Source organism: Schistocerca cancellata, chromosome 6 (assembly GCF_023864275.1).
Source record: "Schistocerca cancellata isolate TAMUIC-IGC-003103 chromosome 6, iqSchCanc2.1, whole genome shotgun sequence".
NCBI classification, from domain to species: Eukaryota; Metazoa; Arthropoda; class Insecta; order Orthoptera; family Acrididae; genus Schistocerca; species Schistocerca cancellata.
In genome coordinates this window covers 513925334-513947942 of record NC_064631.1, presented here as the reverse complement: position 1 = coordinate 513947942, position 22609 = coordinate 513925334, and the positions used below count along the sequence as shown (strand labels likewise).

The window sequence follows — 22609 nt, the reverse complement described above, 5'->3', positions numbered from 1 at the left end:
AGGAGGCCGCTAAGATGGTCATACTGGAGATGGTCATACTGGAAGTAGTGCTGGATTCCCTGACAGCGGTTTAGTACTGTAGATTCCTATTTTCATTGCGTTAACTACCTACTTATGTAAGCACATACAGAATACTGTAGTTCGACGATAATTGTTAACAGATGTTACAGAACTAGTTTCTCACAGCTATTTGCCTCTGTTAATGTAAATGTCGGCTCGTTCTACAATCCTAAACGGTCTCCTATCCTCCATAAGTATCAACTCTACACAAAAGTAAATAATGAATAATTGTGGACGACCGTATTAGTGAATACTGTCAGAGATTGGAGACGAGTGACACAATTTGCATGCCTTATGTCCTTAACAAGTACGTTTCGCCAAGAAAAACAGTAGTAATAGGTGAATTCCACGAAATTTGACACTTCTTCCCAGTGTTAGCGAAGATAAAGTGAAACAGAGATTAGTAGGATCAATTTAAATGGTGGTCGTGTAATATTGTATTATCTCATCGCGAATACCAAGCACCGACTTCATGCCTCTTCGTTGTGCAGGTGTGTCATACCTAAGAGTCAGTTCGTATTCTGAAGATCTCTAACACAACGGAGAGTGTATGCAGTACGACCAACGGAGTTTTCCTTAGCTGTGTAAGTGAGCCATCTCAGTCGGAACCTAATCACTTCGATTACGCAGTCGACATTTGTGCACAGTAACGTCAGTGAAGCTAGATGTATCAGAACCCAGTAAGTCAAGTATGTTTGAAATGCTTCATCTCGCGCAGCGCAGTATGGGTAGTAGTAGAAGATAGGGGCGGAGGACTAAACAGTCATTCCGGTATTCCCTCAAATTGATTTCGAGTAGCTACGAAAAACGTGTGTTTATGAATAAGAGAGAGGAAACAATATGTAATGCTAGTTAAATTATATAGAAGACGTAGATATCTGATTTACTATCTTAGACTTCAAACAAAACAGAGTTCACTTTTTAACGATTACTGGTTTCGTGAGTAGCTAGAGTTAGTAATTTCAAACTATGTTGTATTTTACAAACTGCTTATTGCCTTCTGTCTAGGGTTCTTCGGCCGACGTTCGTCTGATGATTTTTCTGACGTTTCGCCAGCACGAGTGGCTGTCATTGTCCAAGTTTCAGCCTCCATTGGTAGTGGTGGATTGGAGGGTGAAACTTTGATGCCAGCCACTCGTGCTGGAGAAACGTCAGAAAATCATCAGACGAACCTCGGCCGAAGAACCCGAGGCAGAAGCCAACAGGCAGTTTTGTCAACGAGTGGCCACGAAAGTCTTAACAATTTTGTATGTTGTATTTCATTGGATTTTCTTTTAAATTAAAGATTTCTGTACTGAGCACAGCACATCCAAACGCTTGTTCTCCCTAGTCAGTCAAGGCACGTGGTCTGATTTTTTAAGGGAGAGTAGTGAAGGCCAAGAGGAGCTGATTACGTTCTGTCCTATAAAGACTGATTCACAGAGGGGCAAACACAGGTTATGGGACGTAGGAAATGTCCTGGGCTAAGCAACCGATAGCAGAAGACTCTCCATCCAATCACTGTAAACGAGCGCTTAAAACCACCTGAGACCACAGAGTCTGCACCACCAGCCACGTGCTTAATCCGTACGACGAATCCCGTGGACCAAACAGAAAATAAGTTGGTCACGTTGCACGCCTCACTGTTGTCGCTGAAACGAATCACAACAAGGTATCCACAAATCATCTCAGAAATTGGAAAACAGGCTACAAGAAACATACGCTCGTTACTCTCAAATAGGGTAAAAAATAGTGTAGCCGAGCGCCAGTAGTGCGAGAAGAAGAAAGCAGCCGTCACCCCGCGCAGCGTCAACGGAAGCGAAGAGAACGGAGAGCCCGGAAAGAACTTACCGACGAGAGCGAGAATAACGGTGAGGAGCGGCGCGGCGGGGAACGTGATGGTCACGTTGAACTCCAGCATCTGCAGCACGTCCACTGAAACAGACAGCGTCAACAGGCGTCACGGAGGGCGGAACCAATTGACAGGCAAAAAGAGTAAAAATGGCGGGGAAGAAAGGGCCAAGTTCCGTAACCAGAATGAGGCGGCTGAGAGAACCCTGGACGCGAAGGGCACTATCCGAGTCTTGAGGGATCTTATGTGACTAATGACTGGAATAAAATGCATTGTGGGACACAGACGTAAACAAACGGGGAAGTTAATAAGTGTATGGAAGTGGAAAAATTCCCAACGAAACTACAGAAAGGAAACTCTACCGAATGTTACGTGGCAATCAGCAAGAGCGGGAATAAAAATAAATAAATAAATAAATAAAAACAGCTCTGAATACTAGAAACCTTCACAGTATAAAATATTAGTCAGCATAAGAAGTGCCATAGATCCAAGTTTGTGTGGGAAGCTGCGAGGCTCTAGCACAGATACTGAGCAGTGGAATCATTCCACAATCACAAACGTCAAGTAGTCACAGAGTGCAAAGTGTTTTTCAGAACATCCGTGAAAAACAGAAGCGGATCTCTTATTATGTACGTCTCTCTCTTTTCCGTCATCGGCCAGAATGGAAAATAAAAATTAAACTAGAGCCACGTGAAATTATGAACCTTACATTTTACTGTTTATTCTGGAAAGCATAGCTATGGGAAAGCATCCCTGATTCCTATCAAATAGTTTCTCCCTCTCATTCCCAAATCATTCTTACTTCAGTTGAATTACAGTAATGGTTTCATTTCTATCATACGCGGAGAGGTGTAGGGCTTCCACGTCACAGTGAGAATTGGTTACTGATGGAGATGCATCGACAAGATACACATGTAAAATGGGGCACTTTACAGGCAGAACGGCAGCAGGAAGACTCCACCATTTCGTCGACATCATTACAGTTGGTAAACTATCTCAGTTCAGTGAGGATTTGGGAGGAAAGAGCCACAAATTGACTAAGCTGCCTTTCCAGCATTCACATGCAGTGGATTATGAAAACCAAGGAAAACCTACATCAGGATGACCAATGTATCCAATTCTTTGTCCCGAAATTGCCTCCTGATTGCTTTTTCAATAATGGCCTAAACAGTTCGGAAACCAAGAATAGTCCACCATTCAGTTCTTATGGAAATTATTATGGTCATTACTGTCAAATCAAACGATTAATGTTACACTGGGGATTAAATCGCCGGTCTTAAGAAAGAGATGTGAAATTTCCGTGTGAGGCGTGTCGGGAAAGATTTCCGTCGCAAGAAGCTGAGTGAAAGAAGGAGAGAGGAGGAGGAGGAGGAGGAGGAGGAGGAGGAGAGAGAGAGAGAGAGAGAGAGAGAGAGGGAGAGAGAGAGAGGGAAGGAGCGAGGGAGGGAGAGGGCGAGAGAGAGCAGAAGGCGTAGCGCGGCGCGCCTGCAGAGCTGAAACAGAAATCCCATCTCATGTTCTTAAGGGGGTGGCGCTCACCTTATAGTCCGGCCCAAGCCATCCCCGGGGCCATGAATATTTCATAGCGACGCCGCGCCGTAGGCCACCACGCTGGCCTCCCGACTCCTCCTGCCGCCGCCCCCACACAACACGTTTCCCACAAGCGCCACTGTACCGCCTTTCCCTTTCTGGCCCACACTCGCCCAGTCCACAGAATTAACACATTCAATTCGTCCCGTTCCTCCTGAATGTCGAGAGCATCGCCTCCAGCATGAGCAACATTCTTTTGGGACAGGGCAGGCTTAGGCCCCAGGACTGTCACAGTCTGCGACATTTTCTACGGAATTTCCTAGTAAATTATCCCCACGCTTAATTACAATTCATCGCGGATCGCTTTCGCTGAGAACGGTTTCCAGTGACTGGAAAACGATCGCGATTAATATCCATGTACACAAACCAGTAGAAATGACTTACAGAACTACACTGCCTTATCTCGACTCTTTCTGTAGCAAATACCACCTTTCTTATGTTTTTTTTTTCTTTTTATGACACAATCACATGAACATTTCACAACGCCTTAAATGGTGGTCAACCTCAGGCTGTGAATACATTGTGCACTTGGTATTACGTGGACACCTTCACGCGGCAGTTTTAGGTAGGAGCATTTTGAACTACAGTTGCGTAAGACACCAGCAGAGATCGGGACTGGACTACGTCGTTTAAGACAATGTAAACCTCAACAGGCCGGCCACTGTGGTCGAGCGGTTCTAGGCGCTTCAGTCCGGAACCACGCGGCTGCTACGGTCGCAGGTTCGAATCCTGCCTCGGGCATGGATGTGTGTGATGTCCTTAGGTTAGTTAGGTTTAAGTAGTTCTAAGTTCTAGGGGACTGATGACCTCAGATCTTAAGTCCCATAGTGCTTGCCGTTAGCAAGTGTTACGCGACTCAGCGTTGCTTTGGGTTGTGCGTTGCTCGTTGTTTTCCTTTCTTACTCTGAAAGGAGTCAAGAGGCTAATCCTGACACATTATGTGGTTCGTGTACGACTTTCTGAACACCAGAAGGGATCGTTGATCCCTGCGGCCATATGTCAGTTCCGCTTTCGCAAAAGCGCAGAACACAGTTGTATACCGCCAGCCTTGTAAGAGGAAAGCGGGGCTTGCTACCTATAACGCTCTCTCATTCCTGGGACTATCTAAGGTCTTGATTGTTTACGCTCGGGCCGGACCGTCACGTAATAGTGTATTAGTCGACCACAATATTATTGCACCAGGGATTAAAAACGCTTCGGTCGCCTTATCGCAAGTCAGTTCGTAATCGGTGTTGATAGTATAATGCATACTTGATCTGAAAGCATTGACAATGCAATTAATTTTTCTTAGTGAAGACTTTACTTGTTTACTGTATCATCGCCTATTTTCGATAACGGACAAGTGCAATGATATCGTATTCTACTAATATTACTCAAACACGGAGTTACTGCACTTCGCCGTTATCAAAAACATTCAATGATGTTACAGCAAAAAAGTAAAGTTTTGACTAAGGAAAATGCATCGCACTGTCAATGCTTTCAGATCAAGTGTACATTATATTATCAACACCGATTACAAGCTGAATCGTGATAAAGCGATCAAAGCGTCCTCAATCCCAGGTGCAATAATATTGTGGTCGACCAATAACGTTCCCGCGACATTGTCAACTATACTGAAAATAAACACTAGCTGGACGAAACCGGTTACAGTATTGTGAAACGCTCTTGCGATTTTGTCGTACAAAATACAAAAAAAAGTGAGATCATAATGTGGACTAGAAAAATTTACAACAGATGTAAGACTTAACAAAATGGAAAGACCAAATGGTTTGACAACGAACATTTACAACAAGAAACGCATTTCTACAAAAACTAAACAGAAACATCATATCACAGTAGTACAACCAGAATGTCTATATGGATGCAGGTGCCTAAACGTGAGCTATAAGCTAAACAGAATAGAGGTACCTGTAAGAAGAATTATTAGAAAGTAATGGCTGCAATACAAACTATAGATGGCTGGGTAATGAGGAGATCTACAAAATATATAGAGAAAATATCAGAAGTAATAGCTAACCGAAGATTAATCTTTTTTGGAAACCTCTACCGAATGAATGACAACAGGCTAACGGAACAAATGTTCCTTTATTTCTAGAAGAATAAATCGACATTAGCATGGACTGCAGAAATAGAGAAAGAACTAGAAAGAAATAACATCAAAAAATAGGAAGTGAGAAAATGAAACATTTTTAACAAAATGAAACATTTTTAAGAAAAAAGTGCTAACTTTAGAAGGCCTTCAAAACAGATGAAATAAGAAATCGGGAACAACATTGACAGAAGAAAGGAAAAGACAACATGGGGAGAAAATGAGGGAGCACTGAAAAAATAGAAACTAACAACGAGGAAAGAAGAGGAGTTGAAGCAGTTACGTGATCCTACTTCGCCAGTACGAAAATTTTAAAGAACAAATATAGTCAGTTAATCTCCACGGACAGTGCGTCATTCTTCGCAAATCACCCAAAATTTCAGGCATAAGGCAGTGTTATAGAACTAACGCCAAAATGGATGACACGGATACGGATCAGGATACGGTATTTAATAGAAATATTAGCATCCAGTGGCAGCAGATTAAATTATCATTCCACAGCAAAGACCGGCAATTGCCTCTTAACAGGGATTACATCACGAATAGTAAAAAAAATCAATCATCTGTGGCTGCTGGAAAAGTCACAAATGGTTCAAATGGCTCTGAGCACTATGGGACTTAACTTCTGTGGTCATCAGTCCCCTGGAACTTAGAACTACTTAAACCTAACTAACCTAAGGACATCACACATATCCATGCCCGAGGCAGGATTCGAACCTGCGACCGTAGCGGTCACGCGGTTCCAGACTGAAGCACCTAGAACCGCACGGCCACACCGGCCGGCCGAAAAGTCACAACTGCAAGACATACCTAATACAACTGTACCTACGAACAGCAATGCACAGACATACAGAGTGGACCGATTACATTGGCTCTGTTGTTGAGCGAAGCCATCGGCATCAGACTGTAATTCAATGATGAAATATTCGTAGACTATCTCTCTCTCTCTCTCTCTCTCTCTCTCTCTCTCTCTCTCTCTGTGTGTGTGTGTGTGTGTGTGTGAGAGAGAGAGAGAGAGAGAGAGAGAGAGAGAGAGATCGTGCGGTAGCGTTCTTGCTTCCCACGCCCGGGTTCCCGGGTTCGATTCCCGGCGGGGTCAAGGATTCTCCCTGCCTCGTGATGACTGGGTGTTGTGTGATGTCCTTAGGTTAGTTAAGTTTAAGTAGTTCTAAGTTCTAGGGGACTGATGACCATAGATGTTAAGTCCCATAGTGCTCAGAGCCATTTGAACCATTTGAGAGAGAGAGAGAGAGAGAGAGAGAGAGAGAGAGAGAGAGAGAGAGATATCAAGTTGAACGAACAGACAACATCGATTGCATGTAAGAAAAAGAACAGCTTGTGCTTGCATGACTGATGGAGGGTGTAGCAGAAAAGCTGCAAAAACTGCACAAGGTGATATCTCATTAAACATACTTCAAGAGTGTTCTATCACGGCGGAACGTAGACGACAATTATTAAATTTCCCACATATCGGACATGTTGGGACGGTGATGATACAGGGTGACAGTTACTGGACTATATGAAATAAAAACATCATAACTTCTGAATGGTTTGCGTTACGACGTTCAAACCGCACGGTTGGCCGCGGGGCATGATGGGCATGAGTATGGTTTGGTTTAGCGACGAAGCCCACTTTCATTTGGATGCATTCGTCAATGAGCAAAATTTGGGAGACTGAGTATTCGCATTTCGCGATCGAGAAGTCTCTTCACCCTCAACGGGTGACTTGGGTGATGTGCAGTGTGGAGTCACGGAATAATCGGTGCGATATTCCTTGATGGCACGGTGACTACCGAACATGTAGGTTTTGGAAGATGATTTCATTCCAATTATCCAAACTGACCCCTCATTTCGACAAGATGTGGTTCATGCAAGGCGGAGCTCGACCCCATCGAAGCAGGAGAGTGTTTTATGTCCTGGAGGAGCACTTTGGAAACAGCATTCTGGCTGTGGGGTACCCTCCGGATCTGGACACATCGGACTCCGTTTTGTGGGGCTCTATAAGAGACAAGGTAGACGGCAGTAACCCCAAAACCATTGCTGAGCTAAAAAAAGCCGTTCAGGAGGTCATCGACAGCATCGATGTTTCGAATCTTCAGCGGGTCAAGCAGAATTTCGCTATTGGTCTGCGCCACTTATCGCCAATGATGGCACGCATATCGAAGATGTCATAATCTAAATCGGAATATCTGTAGTGATGTTTATATGTTGAATCAAGTGTGTACACGCCGTAGTTTGTAATTTATTTGCGTGTTTTTCATGTAGTTCAATAACTGTCACCGTGTACAATAACGCAAACAGACATTCATTCTTCCCTTCCGTCAAGAATGAATGGATAATAAAATATAACCTTTGCAGAGCACTTTAAAGAAACAGACGTAGCACATTTCAGCACACAGTCTGTGATCCCTGAATCACACCTGTGGTGACCGTCTCCCGCACCGATAGTAGCGCTCTGACGGCAACGTATACAGCATTTACCCATTCGAGACTTCACCTGTGGAAATGATGCACTATCCAGGCTACAAGGGAGATCTTTGAAGACTGCTATATCTTACACAGTCAGCAGAACTTTGAACGGTGAGCTAGCACTGTGACTTAATTACAGAACGGTCACTCTGTGTCAGTTTTCTGCGTACCACTCCCCTAAGACAATCGTCTCACAACGAGTGTCAACGATGTCGTTAGCGTAAATAAAGAAACCAATATTTTCTACATCACAGATTGATATTTTTGGTCTCCTAGAAGTGCGTTCTCATTATCAAATACATAATTTTCCGACTGGATCAGAGGGCTGTCGGACTTTCGTCGCTGTTCATTTATATGCATCACTTGTAACTTTTCTTTTTTTCTTGCGTGGAGGATAGGGGATTTTCTTGGTGGTGCGAGGTACTACATGATACACTCGAGATCTATGATGACTGCTCTTTCAGAATAGTGTGATATGTTTATACATGCAGACTCAAGAACGCTTATGTTTGGTAGAAAGATGCACACATCAGTCTATCGCTACTAGTTTACCTCTACTGAAGCAACGTTTTCAGTAATCTACGGAGAATATTCATGTGCGCATCCAGTTGTCTTCGAATTCTTCTGATACCCTCTGAACCATCTTAATGTGGGACAGCGGTATAAATAATAAACTTCTTCGGGTACTTGATACATTTCCTCCAAGTACTCGTCCACTGTCGTGCTAGTTGTTAGTTCTACAGCCGGCCGAGGTGGTCGAGCGGTTCTAGGCGCTACAGTCTGGAACCGCGCGATCGCTACGGTCCCAGGTTCGAATCCTGCCTCGGGCATGGATGTGTGTGGTGTCCTTAGGTTAGTTACGTTTAAGTAGTTCTAAGTTCTAGGGGACTGATGACCTCAGAAGTTAAGTCCCATAGTGCTCAGAGCCATTTTGTTAGTTCTACAGCTCACACGCATACGATTGCCGGTAAATCAGCTACGGCCACACTGACAGCAGCAGATCACGCTCTTTACCTGTACGTTCTACCCAAACATGCAACGAATCATGTTCTGAATTCTCTAGCAGGAGTTACATTTTGGAAACATGCCGTTGCGCGAGCGCAACTGACATGCTTCACTGTCCTCATTTGTTTGACGTACAAAGTTTTCTGAAGAAATATTTTCACATACCGCAATACAATATAAAGAAAGCTACTCTGATTACTACTACGATGATTCTTCAATCGAATGCAGTCCTCATGCTCTAAAAATCGTTTTTTCATTGGTCGAACACAATCCCTTTACATTCGACATATCAAAATGTATACACTCTCCAGTTGCTCGTATCTGTCTTCTGAAGAAAAAGAAATAAAGAAAAAGCGAGAGAGAGAACATTGCTACGACGTACAATTTAATGGTATGTGAAGCATGAAGTACTGCAATACTTTTTAAAAAAGTAGTCTCTCTCAGTTAACAGCGGTCGACAATTTCTTGCGCTCTACGTACCACAAAAAAAAAAAAAAAAAAAAAAAAAAAAAAAAAAAAAAAAAAAAAAAAAAAAAAAAAAAAAAAACCTGCTGCGAAGAAAATTGACGGTATCGGCGAAATTTTCATTAACTAGGACAGGTTACGTAACATGTCCTGCACCAGAACACGACGCACAAGGGTGCGTGTGCGCGTGTCACAGAGGGGTGATGGGGAGACGGAGAGGGGGGAGGGAGAATGATATGATTATCTGAGTCACTTACGTCGCAGTTTGTTGACTCTTATTTACGTTAGCAAACAAGTGATATCGATGATGGGATTTGTTTAACACACAGATTCCCAAAATATGTTTGACGAAGCCAAAAAATCAAAGTTATTTATGTAGTACTGCGTAACGTCTAGCGCATATTGCTGCAATAAGTCGACAGAACCATGTTTTGCACCTGCATTAGCCATTAAAAGTTTGAGATAACCCATCTAACACATGCGAATGTTCGCATATTAATAGAGAACGTCATGCCACCACCTCCAAGCTAATGGCATATGAAAATATCAATACATAGCCAGCTGCGCGAGACGCAGTTAAATTTATGCAAAGGAAGGAAAAGAAGAAAGAAACTTCTTGATTTTTCTCATCCTTTGTTAATAATTATAATTCTTTGTTGCGCAGTACATGGGCAAGGCGGAAGGAGAGAACAGATTCAACTCATAAAGAAGGTTCTCAGTATCCCTGAAGCTGTTTTATTATTTTTGTCAACGAAGTTTGCTTCTGGAGATTATTTTGTGCTCAACCACTGTGATTCTTACAAGGGGAGGCCACGACGTTTGGGGTCACATATTTACTTCAGACTTTGTACACCTTTAGTAGGCCACTAAAACAACATTACGTGCAAGTAGTAAGGTGCACTACTCTGGCACTTCCGAGAAAATCGCAAGAGAAGTTTCACGCGTCTATTGTAAGAGTATAACGGATGTGCCTGTGAGTAGGTACCTGATGTTAAAAAGAGTTCGTGGTCAGCGGTCGAGCTTCGTAAGACGAACGGGTATGAGGCGAAGGTTCGACTCCTGCTATAACTAAATTTTTAATCCATATATTTTTCATTACTGGTCATATTATTTAATTTACACGATATTTGAGAGATAATGTAACTAAAAATAAACACCTGTATTTGCAATAAGTTTTAGTGAATTTCCTGTTATTTGGCTACTTACCACTTTTAATTAAATTTAGTTATTAGAACAAACATATTTATAACTATCGACAAGTAAATGAAGAAACGCATACAGTTCTCCTGAAAATGCATATCTGTCGTGATTTGCGATATCCCTTACACATGCAATTTGGTAAGCTACGCGAAACTACTTTGCATCTCGACGCTTCGAGTTGTAGAGGCAGGCCCCATTTGGCAGTTAACCTGCGTAGTGATGTGACGTTGTACATGTAGCAATAACGAATACTGTAAGTGCAAATTTTTTGAATGTCACAGAATTTACACTTGTGCTACAAAAATGAAGGTCTGAGCGGGAGTCGAATCGTCGCCTCATACACCTTCGTCTCCCGTAGCTCGAACGCTAACCACTTCACCACCATTAGCGCTAACGTCCGGCACCTACGCACAGATACATCAGTTACATAACAGACGCGTAAATGTTCTCTTGCGATTTTCTCGGAATTACCAGAATAGTGCAACTTACTACTTGCACGTTATGTTGTTTTAATGACCTACTAAAGGTTCACAAAGTTTGAAGTAAATCCATAATCCCAATGCCGTGGTCTCCCTTTGTCAGTAACGACCAAAAGAAAATTACATTCCATAAGGCGAAATAAAATTAAAACAGTACTGAGGAGTATTTTCTCAATTTCACTTATTTTCTCAGAATTACTGCGGTATAATTTGTGCGGAGAAGAAACTTTTTTTTTTTTTAATTTGAGACGTCTCTAAGTAAATCAAGTAACGAGACGTATACTTCATTGAGGAAGAATAGAAAAGATCAGTTTTGGTAAGTTCCATGGGCGGAACGTTTCTGAAACGCTGCTTTGATCACCGCTGCGCTAGAGTTGAACGGTAAGGACGAGGGATAGGGCGACTTCCTGATGACAGAATCACTCACAAATCAGTGTATATATTTTGTCTCCATACTATAAATTGTCGGAGACAGACATTACTGTATTAATGCGCAGTGATTTTCTGCGGATCGTATTACCTTTCCTGGAGTTTCAAATTCTGACTTCATGCGGAGTCTCGAGTTGTGGTGAAATCAGATCCTTGACTAGTCTCAACAGGCTTACAATGAGACACGGAAGAAAAAAAATACACTATCTGTTGGAAAAACGCAACTTTACTGTCGTGTATGAAGCGGCGTACTCGTGTGATTACGATCAGAACGAGCGTCCTGTGTAGTGCGACGCCTGACTGTGTGTGTGAACCAGCGTCTGTTAGGCAGTTGCCTAGCAAAGGCATCTCGACAGAAGTCACGAACAAATTTCGCTGTCCAATAGTCTTGAAAAAATTGTGTTAATTCGAGACACGAAGTGCGTCTACAGCCCACTTCCGGCTTTGATAGAGTGCACAGCGACTGAACTTAAGAATCTCCGTCACGGCGTCACAGCAGGCTCTGGCGATTTACGGTGGCCAGGGAGGACGCCTATCAGTGGCACGTCAGGACGGTACAAGTCGGCCACTGGAGCCGTAAATTATCCACAGACACTACCACGCGCTCTTCAGCCCGAGGTATCATGACACCTCTGTCTTTTTTTTTTCTCACGTTCACATAGGCAGCTGAACTTTTTCTGGCTTGTGGTATCATGTGCGACACACATCGTGCTTGCGACAGCTCACTTATTCGTCCTCCTGCCGAGCGCAAAGATATCGAAATACTGATTGCGAACTTCGGATTTTGAAACTGCGCGACATATCTCGGCGAAATAAAGAACATATCTTCTTCTAATTATCAGACTGCTAGGTCTACCAGCATTCCGTTGCTCTGGTCTAAGCTATATTGTTACAGGAAGCCGACCATCAAGTCTTTGAAATGTGACATGGTTTGGTAATCTGCTACCCGGAATTCGTTCTGCACAAAAGCATTTTGATGTTGAAGTTTTTCAAAAGCGTCTTGATGTTCAAATGTTGCAAAAGCGTCTTGGAGCTCGAATCTTGCAGTTTACTTTCCTATAAATGAGGTCCAAGTTAGATAACTCGGTTGAACTGTAATCAGCCACCATGTACCTTTAAGTATTGGTAGAATCTTTCACGAACACAATGCAACATAAAAACAATGTAATTGTGATTCTTCAGTTTCTCCCGGCGTATTTGTTGCTCGAACAATCCACGGGTATACTGCCGGTTCATAGTGTCCAACGAGCACACTATTTCGGCGATCAGACATGTCGCCATCGTCAGGTGCGCTGACGAACTGAGCTCCTGAAGGCGGGCGGCCGATTTAAATCCCCTCCCCCCGCGGGCCACTGTCTTCACCGTCCGCGCCCGCGCGCCGGCGATCGCGAAGACGTGGGCGTCAGACTCTGTCGTAGCGTCGATGTGCTTGCTACGTCTGCCCTGGTCGCCAGTTCGTACTTCTTGCTGACAGTCTTCGTAACTGCATTCAATGACGGGTCCCAAGCCTTGCTGAGATTGTAGCCGCAATCGCGGTTGATAATATCTTCCCTGGTGCGAATTTCGATAGCCTCCCTTATAACGCTGTCCCAACATTTAGAGGTCTGGTACGCTAATAATCCATCTCGTGTTTCTCGGACAAACAGTGCTCTGCTACCGCCGACTGATTTTGATATTTCAGTCGAGTGTGCCTTTGATGTTCTCGGCAACGATCTTCGATGGTGCGTACTGTTTGTCCGATATAAGTCTTCCAACACTCACAGGGAATTTGGTATATGCCGGCCTTCCTCAAACAGAGGTCATCTTTCACACTTCCCAGTAATGCCAGTGTTTTATTGGGGGGGCAAAAGACGGTTTTAACTCGGTGTTTCTTTAATATACGGCCGATTTTCCCCGATAGTGCGCCATTTTACGAAATAAAGGCAGTGGCTACCTCTTCTTCCGTGACTTCATCCGTCTCCACAGGTTGTGCTGTGGTGGTGGGACGGAGAGCGCGTCTAATCTGCCGTTCCGAGTATCCGTTTTTTTCGGAACACGGTTTTGAGGTGTTCCAATTCCTGGGGCAGATTCTCCGCGTCTGAGATGCTGCGCGCCCTGTGTACTAGTGTGTTTAGTACTCCATTCCTCTGAGAAGGGTGGTGGCAGCTGTCTGCATGCAGGTACAGGTCAGTGTGCGTTTGCTTCCTGTACACACCGTGGCTCAGGCTACCATCAGCTCTTCTCTTGACCATGAGGTGCAGGAATGATAATCTTCCTTCTGCTTCGGTCTCCATAGTGAATTTGATGTTTCGATGTATGGAGTTTAGGTGTCTAAGGAAATCCTGGAGCTTGTCCCTACCATGGGGCCAGATGACGAACCTTTAAATCGGCCGCCCGCCTTCAGGAGCTCAGTTCGTCAGCGCACCTGACGATGGCGACATGTCTGATCGCCGAAATATTGTGCCCGTTGGACACTACGAACCGGCAGCATACCCGTGGACTGTTCGATCAATAATGTAATTGTTTACCCTGAGACGTGGGCACTGCTAGCAGTAATGAAAACTAACCCTTCTTAGCAGCAATGTTAAATCGTGTTGCAAATCAAATTCCAGTGTCAATGCGTTGCATACGAAGCAGTCAAAACTGTGAACGTTGCCTTAAGCGAAGTGCACAGCCTAACGTTTCAATAACTCCTACTGGCGAAACGGTGCACCTGTGACATCTGTTACGCAACGAACGTCAACAACCCTAAAAACTTTAAATTTTATACATTTAAAGTCTTAGAATTGTTATCAACCGTCACAAACTATAAAAGTCTTATACGGCACCGTTGATCGTACTGTCGATTACAGGAAAGAATACCTGCCATTTTATGAACAACAAATAATAAAGTTAAAAAAACTAATAAGTATTGTAGCTGTGAAGCGCGAGGAGCTTCAACAGATACATTACCTCTATCGCCAGTTTCTCACATCTCCACTGTTGCGGAATAATATGATCCAACATGGCTGGAACCCTCACAAATAATTTTTAATATCTATTCCATGTAAGTAATTGCTATAACAATGAAACCAACCAGAAGAATAGTAGTGTCAATTCTCAGTAAAATTTATTCACCGCACAATATGGAGATACTAAACTATTCTTTAAGAATACAAAAAATAAGGCACCTTTTCCTTTGGAATATGTCGTTCTCCAGAAATCCTCCTCCAAGCTAACATGCTAACCGAGTAAAAAAAAAAATGGTCACACTCTAAGAGGTTATGAACATAGTAATTATTTTGAACAATGCAACTTGGAAGAGGAATATGTGCCATCCGTTGAAACCAATCCGCAGTGGACAGGGTTGTTGCGCTGACACTATTTTATGTAGAAGTCATTACCAGTATTAGCAGTGTGCTTGCACAACCCAAACAAATCATCGCCCACGTCAGGACCGAATACTGCTTCCTAACCTGAAGGGCCAGTTGGAAGACTGTACGACTATATGACGAATACAACTGTAACGCATCAGGAACATTACAACTAATGAAAATTTTCATTCGTCGCTTCAGTCTATATACACACATCATAGATGTTTTAATATGAAAAGGTCTCTAGAACCATTTAGTTTCATTTGATTTATTACTAATGTTTAGCTTCCTTTCCCTCTTCAAATACACTTTTTCTAATATTTAGCTTCCTTTCCCTATTCAAATACAGTCTTTCTGTAAGCGTTTGGTGTGCTGACACTTTACAGTTATGTTTCAAAACATTTTTGGATTACATAAAAAAAAAACTTAATGCACTGAATACGAACCAATAAAGCGCGTTGTTCGTAAGTAACACGCATACAGACACAGACCGACCGTATACACTGCGTCCGATACTAGAATCAGTTGTATTTCGAACTCTGTGAAGTTACGTTGACGCCAGAAGCGACAGAATAAGTTTCAGATTCCCACAACAGTGCTCGTTGGCGCTACAGTCTATATGACAACTGGCTTGGCGACCGACTGATGTTCCATTCTCCACTTCAGGCGTCACGGGAGTCGAACCCGGTCTACGTTCCTACCTTCCAGTCGATGTCGGCTTACGAAATCGGACCTCTATCTCTCCTTCATGTAGCTCCCCCAATGTCTTCACGGCACCGCTCCCCTGTGTAAACGATTTTCTAGGATTCCGTGACTCTGTGTCGTCTGACGCACAGGAACGTTACATTTCATTTCTATTAATACTTTAAGGCGGAATAAGTCTTGTCACTTGTAGAGGTGGTTACCTGTTGCACCGACGGAGAAATTCACATTGCTCTTGAACACAGAATTCAAACTGTACCCATTTAGCACAGTTAACGACTTACCCTAAGAACTGCTAATTTCATACACGCAACGAGTGACACAAATTTGTTACTAATCCTGTAGTTTTCATGCTGCCACTTCAAATCTTGAAACTACGCGTCCAGAGATGTACAGGAATTATTTCTGTGTTGTAGTTTGTTTCAAAGAAAAAAATCTAAGCTGTACGGCTACTTTTTCAAAATAGCCCTTCAATGAATACAAACTAGTCATGAAACACTGTGTTCTGCTACTGTAGATGATGTGCCCTTGCCTCAACCTTCAAAATGTGAACAGATTCATTCAGTGATTTACAAAGGGAAATACAGCTTAACGTAGTCTCCGAATTGCGCTTGTTTTTTGTACTTTGTACATGTGTAACATTTTAAGAGATGAATGTGACACTAATTGCCATAAAAGCAAAATGTTTCGCATTGAAGTGTGAACTTCTAGTTTGCTATACCGAAAAGCAACTGAGCTTCCGAGCCTCACAATTCTATGTTAGCTAATATTAAAACGCTTACCAAAAGTCTCATTTCCAGAACGCACTTCGAAGACATTCATCTGTTGTGAACTGTCTGAAACCTGGTAGCATTACTCGACAGGGCCGATCATAGGTAGCTCTGGCCGTAGCGGGAACTAACTTGGTCACGTAACTAGATTTCAAAGCACATCGAAGTGCAAGCAAGGGAGTAAGGTGATCTGGGAAAATATCGTCGTGAGCAGATGTGATGGCTTGCTGTTAACGTCGTCATCAATTTTATTGGGCTGGCTCTGAGCACTATGGGACTTAATTTCTGAGGTCATCAGTCCCCTAGAACTTAGAACTACTTAAACCTAACTAAACTAAGGACATCACACACATCCATGCCCGAGGCAGGATTCGAACCTGCGACCCTAGCGGTCGCGCGGTTCCAGACTGTAGCGCCTAGAACCGCTCGGCCACCCCGGCCGGCCAATTTTATTGACAACGAAAATGAGAAAGGTCTGGCAGTGCCGACGGACGAGGTGAATGGATGTGCAAGCTAACGTTAACAAGCAAAAGCAAAACTTTTTAGTCGACGGTGTGGAAATTGCCGAATGAGGGAGACGATACCGAATGGAATGGGATTCAAGTATATACCCAAAGGAAAAGCAGACTGCACACAATTAAACAACCGATGCGGATAGACGTGTTATTCGGCAGCAATTTCCGCGATTTTACGAGCAGTAAAATGGCATGTCATCTTTCCAATAGCTATGCAGCTTTGATTGCACAGAGCTGGACGTGAAGGCTAGGAAGGAAATTTTAAGCAAAACTGTTTTGTCTATGGTGTTTGGTTTTAAAAGATGTCGGAATTAACACGTCATCATGTGCGAAAGAAATTTCACAGTTGCAAAACAGGAATAGCACATTACATTTTTACGCAATATTCATCAAAATTAAAGCCGCCAGTGGTTTCTTCAGACACGTTACACTGCTAATAACCGTTGTCGCAGCAATAGAGTACGAAGAGTAGTGTCAAACGAAAGTGACGGTCAGTATTTCGTTGCGACATGGAGGGCATCAGCGTATAAAAGAGTAGCAGCATTACTACTGAAGTGTACGTGGTTACTACCACTATTACACGTTCTCAGGCGCAAAACACGAAGGTACTGCCAATCTTGCCAAGTCTTGTGTTCGCTTTGCACAGCTGACTGACAGATTTATTTCATCGCAGGATATTAAGCTTTTTATCATCCGAACATGGATACCCGACCTGGGCATCAGACGTCTATCATTCTGTACGATGTCGTCGCGAGCAGGCGCGACGGCTTGCTGTTACAACGTGTTTAAGACTATTTGTCTCTTCACACAAAGACCGTGTTTTGCCATTAGCTGATGACAAGCCCTTTCTTCAAAAATGTCCAAATGTGTTAAAATCTATGGGACTTTACTGCTAAGGTCATCAGTCCCTAAACTTACACACTACTTAACCGAAATTATCCTAAGGACAAACACACACACCCATGCCCGCGGGAGGACTCGAACCTCCGCCGGGACCAGACGCGCAGTCCATGACTGCAGCGCCCCAGACCGCTCGGCTAATCTCGCGCGGTAAGCCCTTTCTTAAGGTGCGCTAAGATGGCCACATTTTACGGCGATATTTAGCCGCATTAGCGTTACCGTCAACACTGACACAAGATGTCTGCAATAGACGGCATTTTTGTAATACGGCTGGACAATCTTGCTGATGTATTGCAGAGCCGCTGCCGGTACAATGTTTCGTATTGCAGGACAATACCTATATTTTGTTCTTGTCTTCTCACCTTTGTTTCCCAGTTTTCTCGCCGACAGCGTAGCGGTCAAGTGCCTCAGTGAAAACGATAATATCGTTCGGCTTATGTTCGAAAATTTGGACGCTACACATACGCACATATTTTGTAGTTTTTCGTTGTCCTGCGTTTGTCTTGTACGGCGATAGGGGGAAGCGGATAAAAGATAGAACTGTGAATTTTACAAATGCTATTCATCTACGACCAGAGCTATGGAACATCTGAGGCGCCTTGCAAAGGTTCGCCCTATTAACGTAATCAATTAAAAAGTGTTACGTTTCAGCACACGCGTAAAATGTTGCAACACTAGACACACAAGCATGGATACCTAACTAAAGACAAGCATCTTAGAGTGGATAGTGATCAACTCGGGCATTTTTGTTCCTACAGTGAAGGACGTTAATTTTGCAGTGGGCTTGAGAATCTAATATGTAGTTCTCCACACATTTGGTCGTCGCGGACAAGATTGGAGACCTCTCTGACTTACAAAGACAGCAACGGACCGCGGTTGGTTAGGAAGACATTATAATGGCTTGCATGTGTATAGTGGGGGCCGTTACTCAGTGGATTTATTAGTACAAAAATTTGATTTTTAATTTTCACTTGATGTTTCTCAGCGCCTTCTGTCTGGCGGCTAGTTGCAGCGTCTCAGTCACTTTGCCCAGAACCGGACATAAGCACTTTGAAACTCACGTGTTGAACCATCAGCAGCTAAATTCACGTGTTGCTGACGAGGTAACGCTACCCAACTGCGCGTCTTCGATTTGGCCGACCAATAGGGAGGCTTGGAGGTGGTCAAGTGGGGGTGGGACCGCGGCCAGCCACTGGGAGCGGACACACCGTCCGGTGTCTTCTGCTGGCAGCTTCCTATCTGATCAGACGTTCTCGTCTCCTGCTCTTTTGGGCGGCAGCCCGTTCAGTGTCGGCTGCTTCTCTAGGCCTGCCTTTCCCTTTTTCGGCATTAAACATTCATGCAGTAAAAAATGTTTGATTTCTCACCTCAACGGGTGCCTACTGTTTTCCCCTCCTGGCCAACCCTGACTCGTTAACACCTGTGTGGGTGGATAGCAGATGTCAGAGACAGTTACGGCTTCCCGTACTACATTAAGACAGCAAAAAAGTATTTTTTGATTACATACGTCACGGGACGTTGACGAGCATTGTTAGAACGAAGGTACGTCAACTTACCTTGGAACCCACACGAGATTCGTGACAACATTTTTCGGCAATCACAGCAACGTAAGCTTCACAATCTGAACAGATGTTGCCCGGTAACACAGTCCAAATATTCCGCAACTACCAAGAAAGAGTCCGCCCCTGGTAGCTGAGGGGTCAGCGCGACAGACTGTCAATCCAAAGGGCCCGGGTTCGATTCCCGGCTGGGTCGGAGATTTTCTCCGCTCAGGGACTGTGTGTTATATTGCCCTAATCATCATCATTTGCCGGCCGTAGTGGCCGTGCGGTTAAAGGCGCTGCAGTCTGGAACCGCAAGACCGCTACGGTCGCAGGTTCGAATCCTGCCTCGGGCATGGATGTTTGTGATGTCCTTAGGTTAGTTAGGTTTAACTAGTTCTAAGTTCTAGGGGTCTAATGACCTCAGCAGTTGAGTCCCATAGTGCTCAGAGCCATTTGAACCCAGAAAGAACGGGCCTGAAAGACTGCAGAGGTGCCGAAACCGTGCAACACATGCCGCCAGTGATCGCATGCGATTTCCTCGTGTGTGCTCTTGCCCCTTTTGCAGCAACAAGCCTGGTATCGAATGACTTGTGATCACCCAAAGCAAATGATTCTTTGATCAGCGTATTTTCTAGTGTAGCCGTCGCAGATCGGTAGGATTCCCTTTGTCCTTCAGGTGTTCTGTAAGGAAAAACGTTTTTTTCCAGTACGGAATGGTCACGGTACAGACCTGACGTGCATGTGTATGTGTATGTCAAATAGAATTTTCATTTCGATGTAGTTTTGAACCGAGTCGGCCGAAGTTACTTTTTGGTACGGTTTTCTCGCAGCACAGTGAGATACAGTATCTTGTTGCTGGGTCACTGAGAAGAGCTTTTAAAAGTGTATGTGAAACGTTGATTCTATCTTGAGTAATGCGGAGTTGTGACTATTTCTTACGCTGTTTATGAAGTGTCACTGAGTAAAACCGTTCTCACACGGAGTGTAAAACCTGATCTGTACATGGAACAGCCATATTGGATTTAGTATTGGTGTCATAATATAACTTACTCGCTATGAATATCCCGTTTCTAAGCACAAGTAAGTGCAAAATATGCTACTGCAAGTAGTGCAGCCTCTATTGCAGACTAACAAACCAGTCGGATGATTGATGTAAAAAGAAGAACATTGAGGATCTCTCAAAATATGCGTCGTTATTTATACTATTGTGTAATAAAATGACGGAAAACGTCATATACATGGTTAAACTATTTTCCCAGTTTGTTATTTTTGCATTGTCACTTGCGTGTCACCCAAGTACGCCGACTCATGACAATGGCACATTGAAGATTAATCAAAAATGCGTTGTTCTTTGTACGACTTATTATAATTAAATGCCAGTTAATAGCATAAAGGCGATTAAAGCGTTCAAGAGATCGTAACATAAAGAACATGGTCGTATTATACACAATTCAGTGCAGTGTAGTGTAGTGGGTGGAAGTATTTTATAATTATGTAATGTGTAGCTAGATCGCATTTCGCTGTATCCAAAAGATTTTTTATTCGCCTTTGCGTTTTCTAAAAGGTTCTGGCACTTTCTTTTTAATTTAATAGAAATCTCTTCTGTAATATTACATGTTATGTAAACATAGGTGCACTCATTGTCAGGACTGAGTTTTTTTCGATTTTATGAACATCCCAAGCAACATGGACGAATTACTTGCCAAGACTGCTTCCTATGTCACTGGCTGACTCGATTTCAGCCAAAAACGTAGTTTGTGATACACACACACACACACACACACACACACACACACACACACACACACACACGCACACTCGTCCTGCAAAAACAGTAACAGTAATACAGTAGTAAATAAACTGATTTTTTAAATCTACAACATGCAACTCACCTCTCATTCCCACAAGCCCCCCTAACTGTAACTCGCTGAAACCCACTAGTCCATCGCTACAAGCCGCTCATACCCTTTCGCTTCCACTTGCCCATTCTCACACCTTCACAGTCATTATCTCTTTGTGTCTCTCTGTCACTGTTTCCTGCCTCACAGCCACAGCCCCCTTCGCTTTGTCGTACTACTACTGTCTCCCCTCACTATCACTCTCTCCGTCTTACCCTTTCTTACTGCTATCATCTCAATTTATTCCTTCCCACTGCTGCTGTATGTTCTCACTACCGCTCTCCCTCTCTTCCTTGTTGTCATTGTGATAGACTGTCACCGATTTTACGTTCGTATTTTATTTTGTTTACTAGTAAGGTAACTCTGAACCTCTGTATCTCGGAAACAAAGATACAAAGGTAATTTTCAAGGTTGTTCGAGGTCGGGATCTTACAAATATATCGTAAAAATTGAGCCTATTGGTGTGCCTAGCAATTTTGGTATCCGCTACTTGGTTTTGGTACACAAAATGGTAAAAAGTGGCTTTTTTCACGTTTTCTAAGGAAACGCCCAACTAGCATCATAGCCATACACCCTCGTCTCCTCACCTGTTATGATATTCTTAAGAAAGTTTTCGTTGTCATTAACAGCGGCAAGCAGTTCCTCACACATGTCAACACGGGTCTGTTTCTGATCTTCAGTCAAGAAACGGGGTACGAATTTTGCCCGACACGGTGCGTCTCAAGTTTTTTAATCAAAATTTGATGGCATGATCCTACGCTGATACCCATCTTCCGGAGCAGTTAAACGACGATTTCCGCGAATGACAGTACGAGCGCTATCCAGATTGCCATCATCTGTTGATGTGGAAGGACCTCCAAACTTGGAGTAGTTACAGACCGACAATCTGCCCTGTTGAAAACGTTTAAAGCACATGTAGCACAGTGTGTAACTCATGCAGTCCTCCCCGTATGCTTGGCGAAGCATCTGGAATGTCTCTGTGAAAGTTTTGCCAAGTTTGTAGCAGAATTACACACACACACACACACACACACACACACACACACACACACACACAGCGCGCGCGCTGTTCTTCAAGCTACTCCACTGCATCCGAGCGACACAAGGCAAATTGAAGTTTGTTGTCTAAACCTGCCGCTAGGTGCGCTCAGTAGCCGCAGCGCGCTCTCTCTGATGGTTTGCGCGCTATTTCAAAGGTTCAGTTTCCTTTTGAACACACGTCGTATACAAACAATCTTAAGTTTGCTGTATACAAAAATTTCTAAAAAGGGCCACGCGACTGGCAATAGGCACACGGTCAGAGCTCTTTACTGTCATTTGTCGACGCGGAA

At 43.6% G+C, this 22609-nt stretch overlaps 1 protein-coding gene across 6 annotated transcripts in view; it reads right to left on the bottom strand.

The window, feature by feature from the left end:
* LOC126088514 (membralin) overlaps nt 1–22609 on the bottom strand; it is a 551852-nt gene that overhangs the window by 287205 nt on the left and 242038 nt on the right. For 5 of the 6 annotated variants that reach the window (XM_049906661.1, XM_049906663.1, XM_049906665.1 and 2 more), the window contains one exon: nt 1891–1974. The exons of the other annotated variant lie outside the window; for it this stretch is intronic. In XM_049906661.1, the coding sequence (XP_049762618.1) occupies nt 1891–1974 (84 nt within the window). The remainder of the gene's footprint in view (nt 1–1890; nt 1975–22609) is intronic. 6 annotated transcript variants of the gene reach the window in all.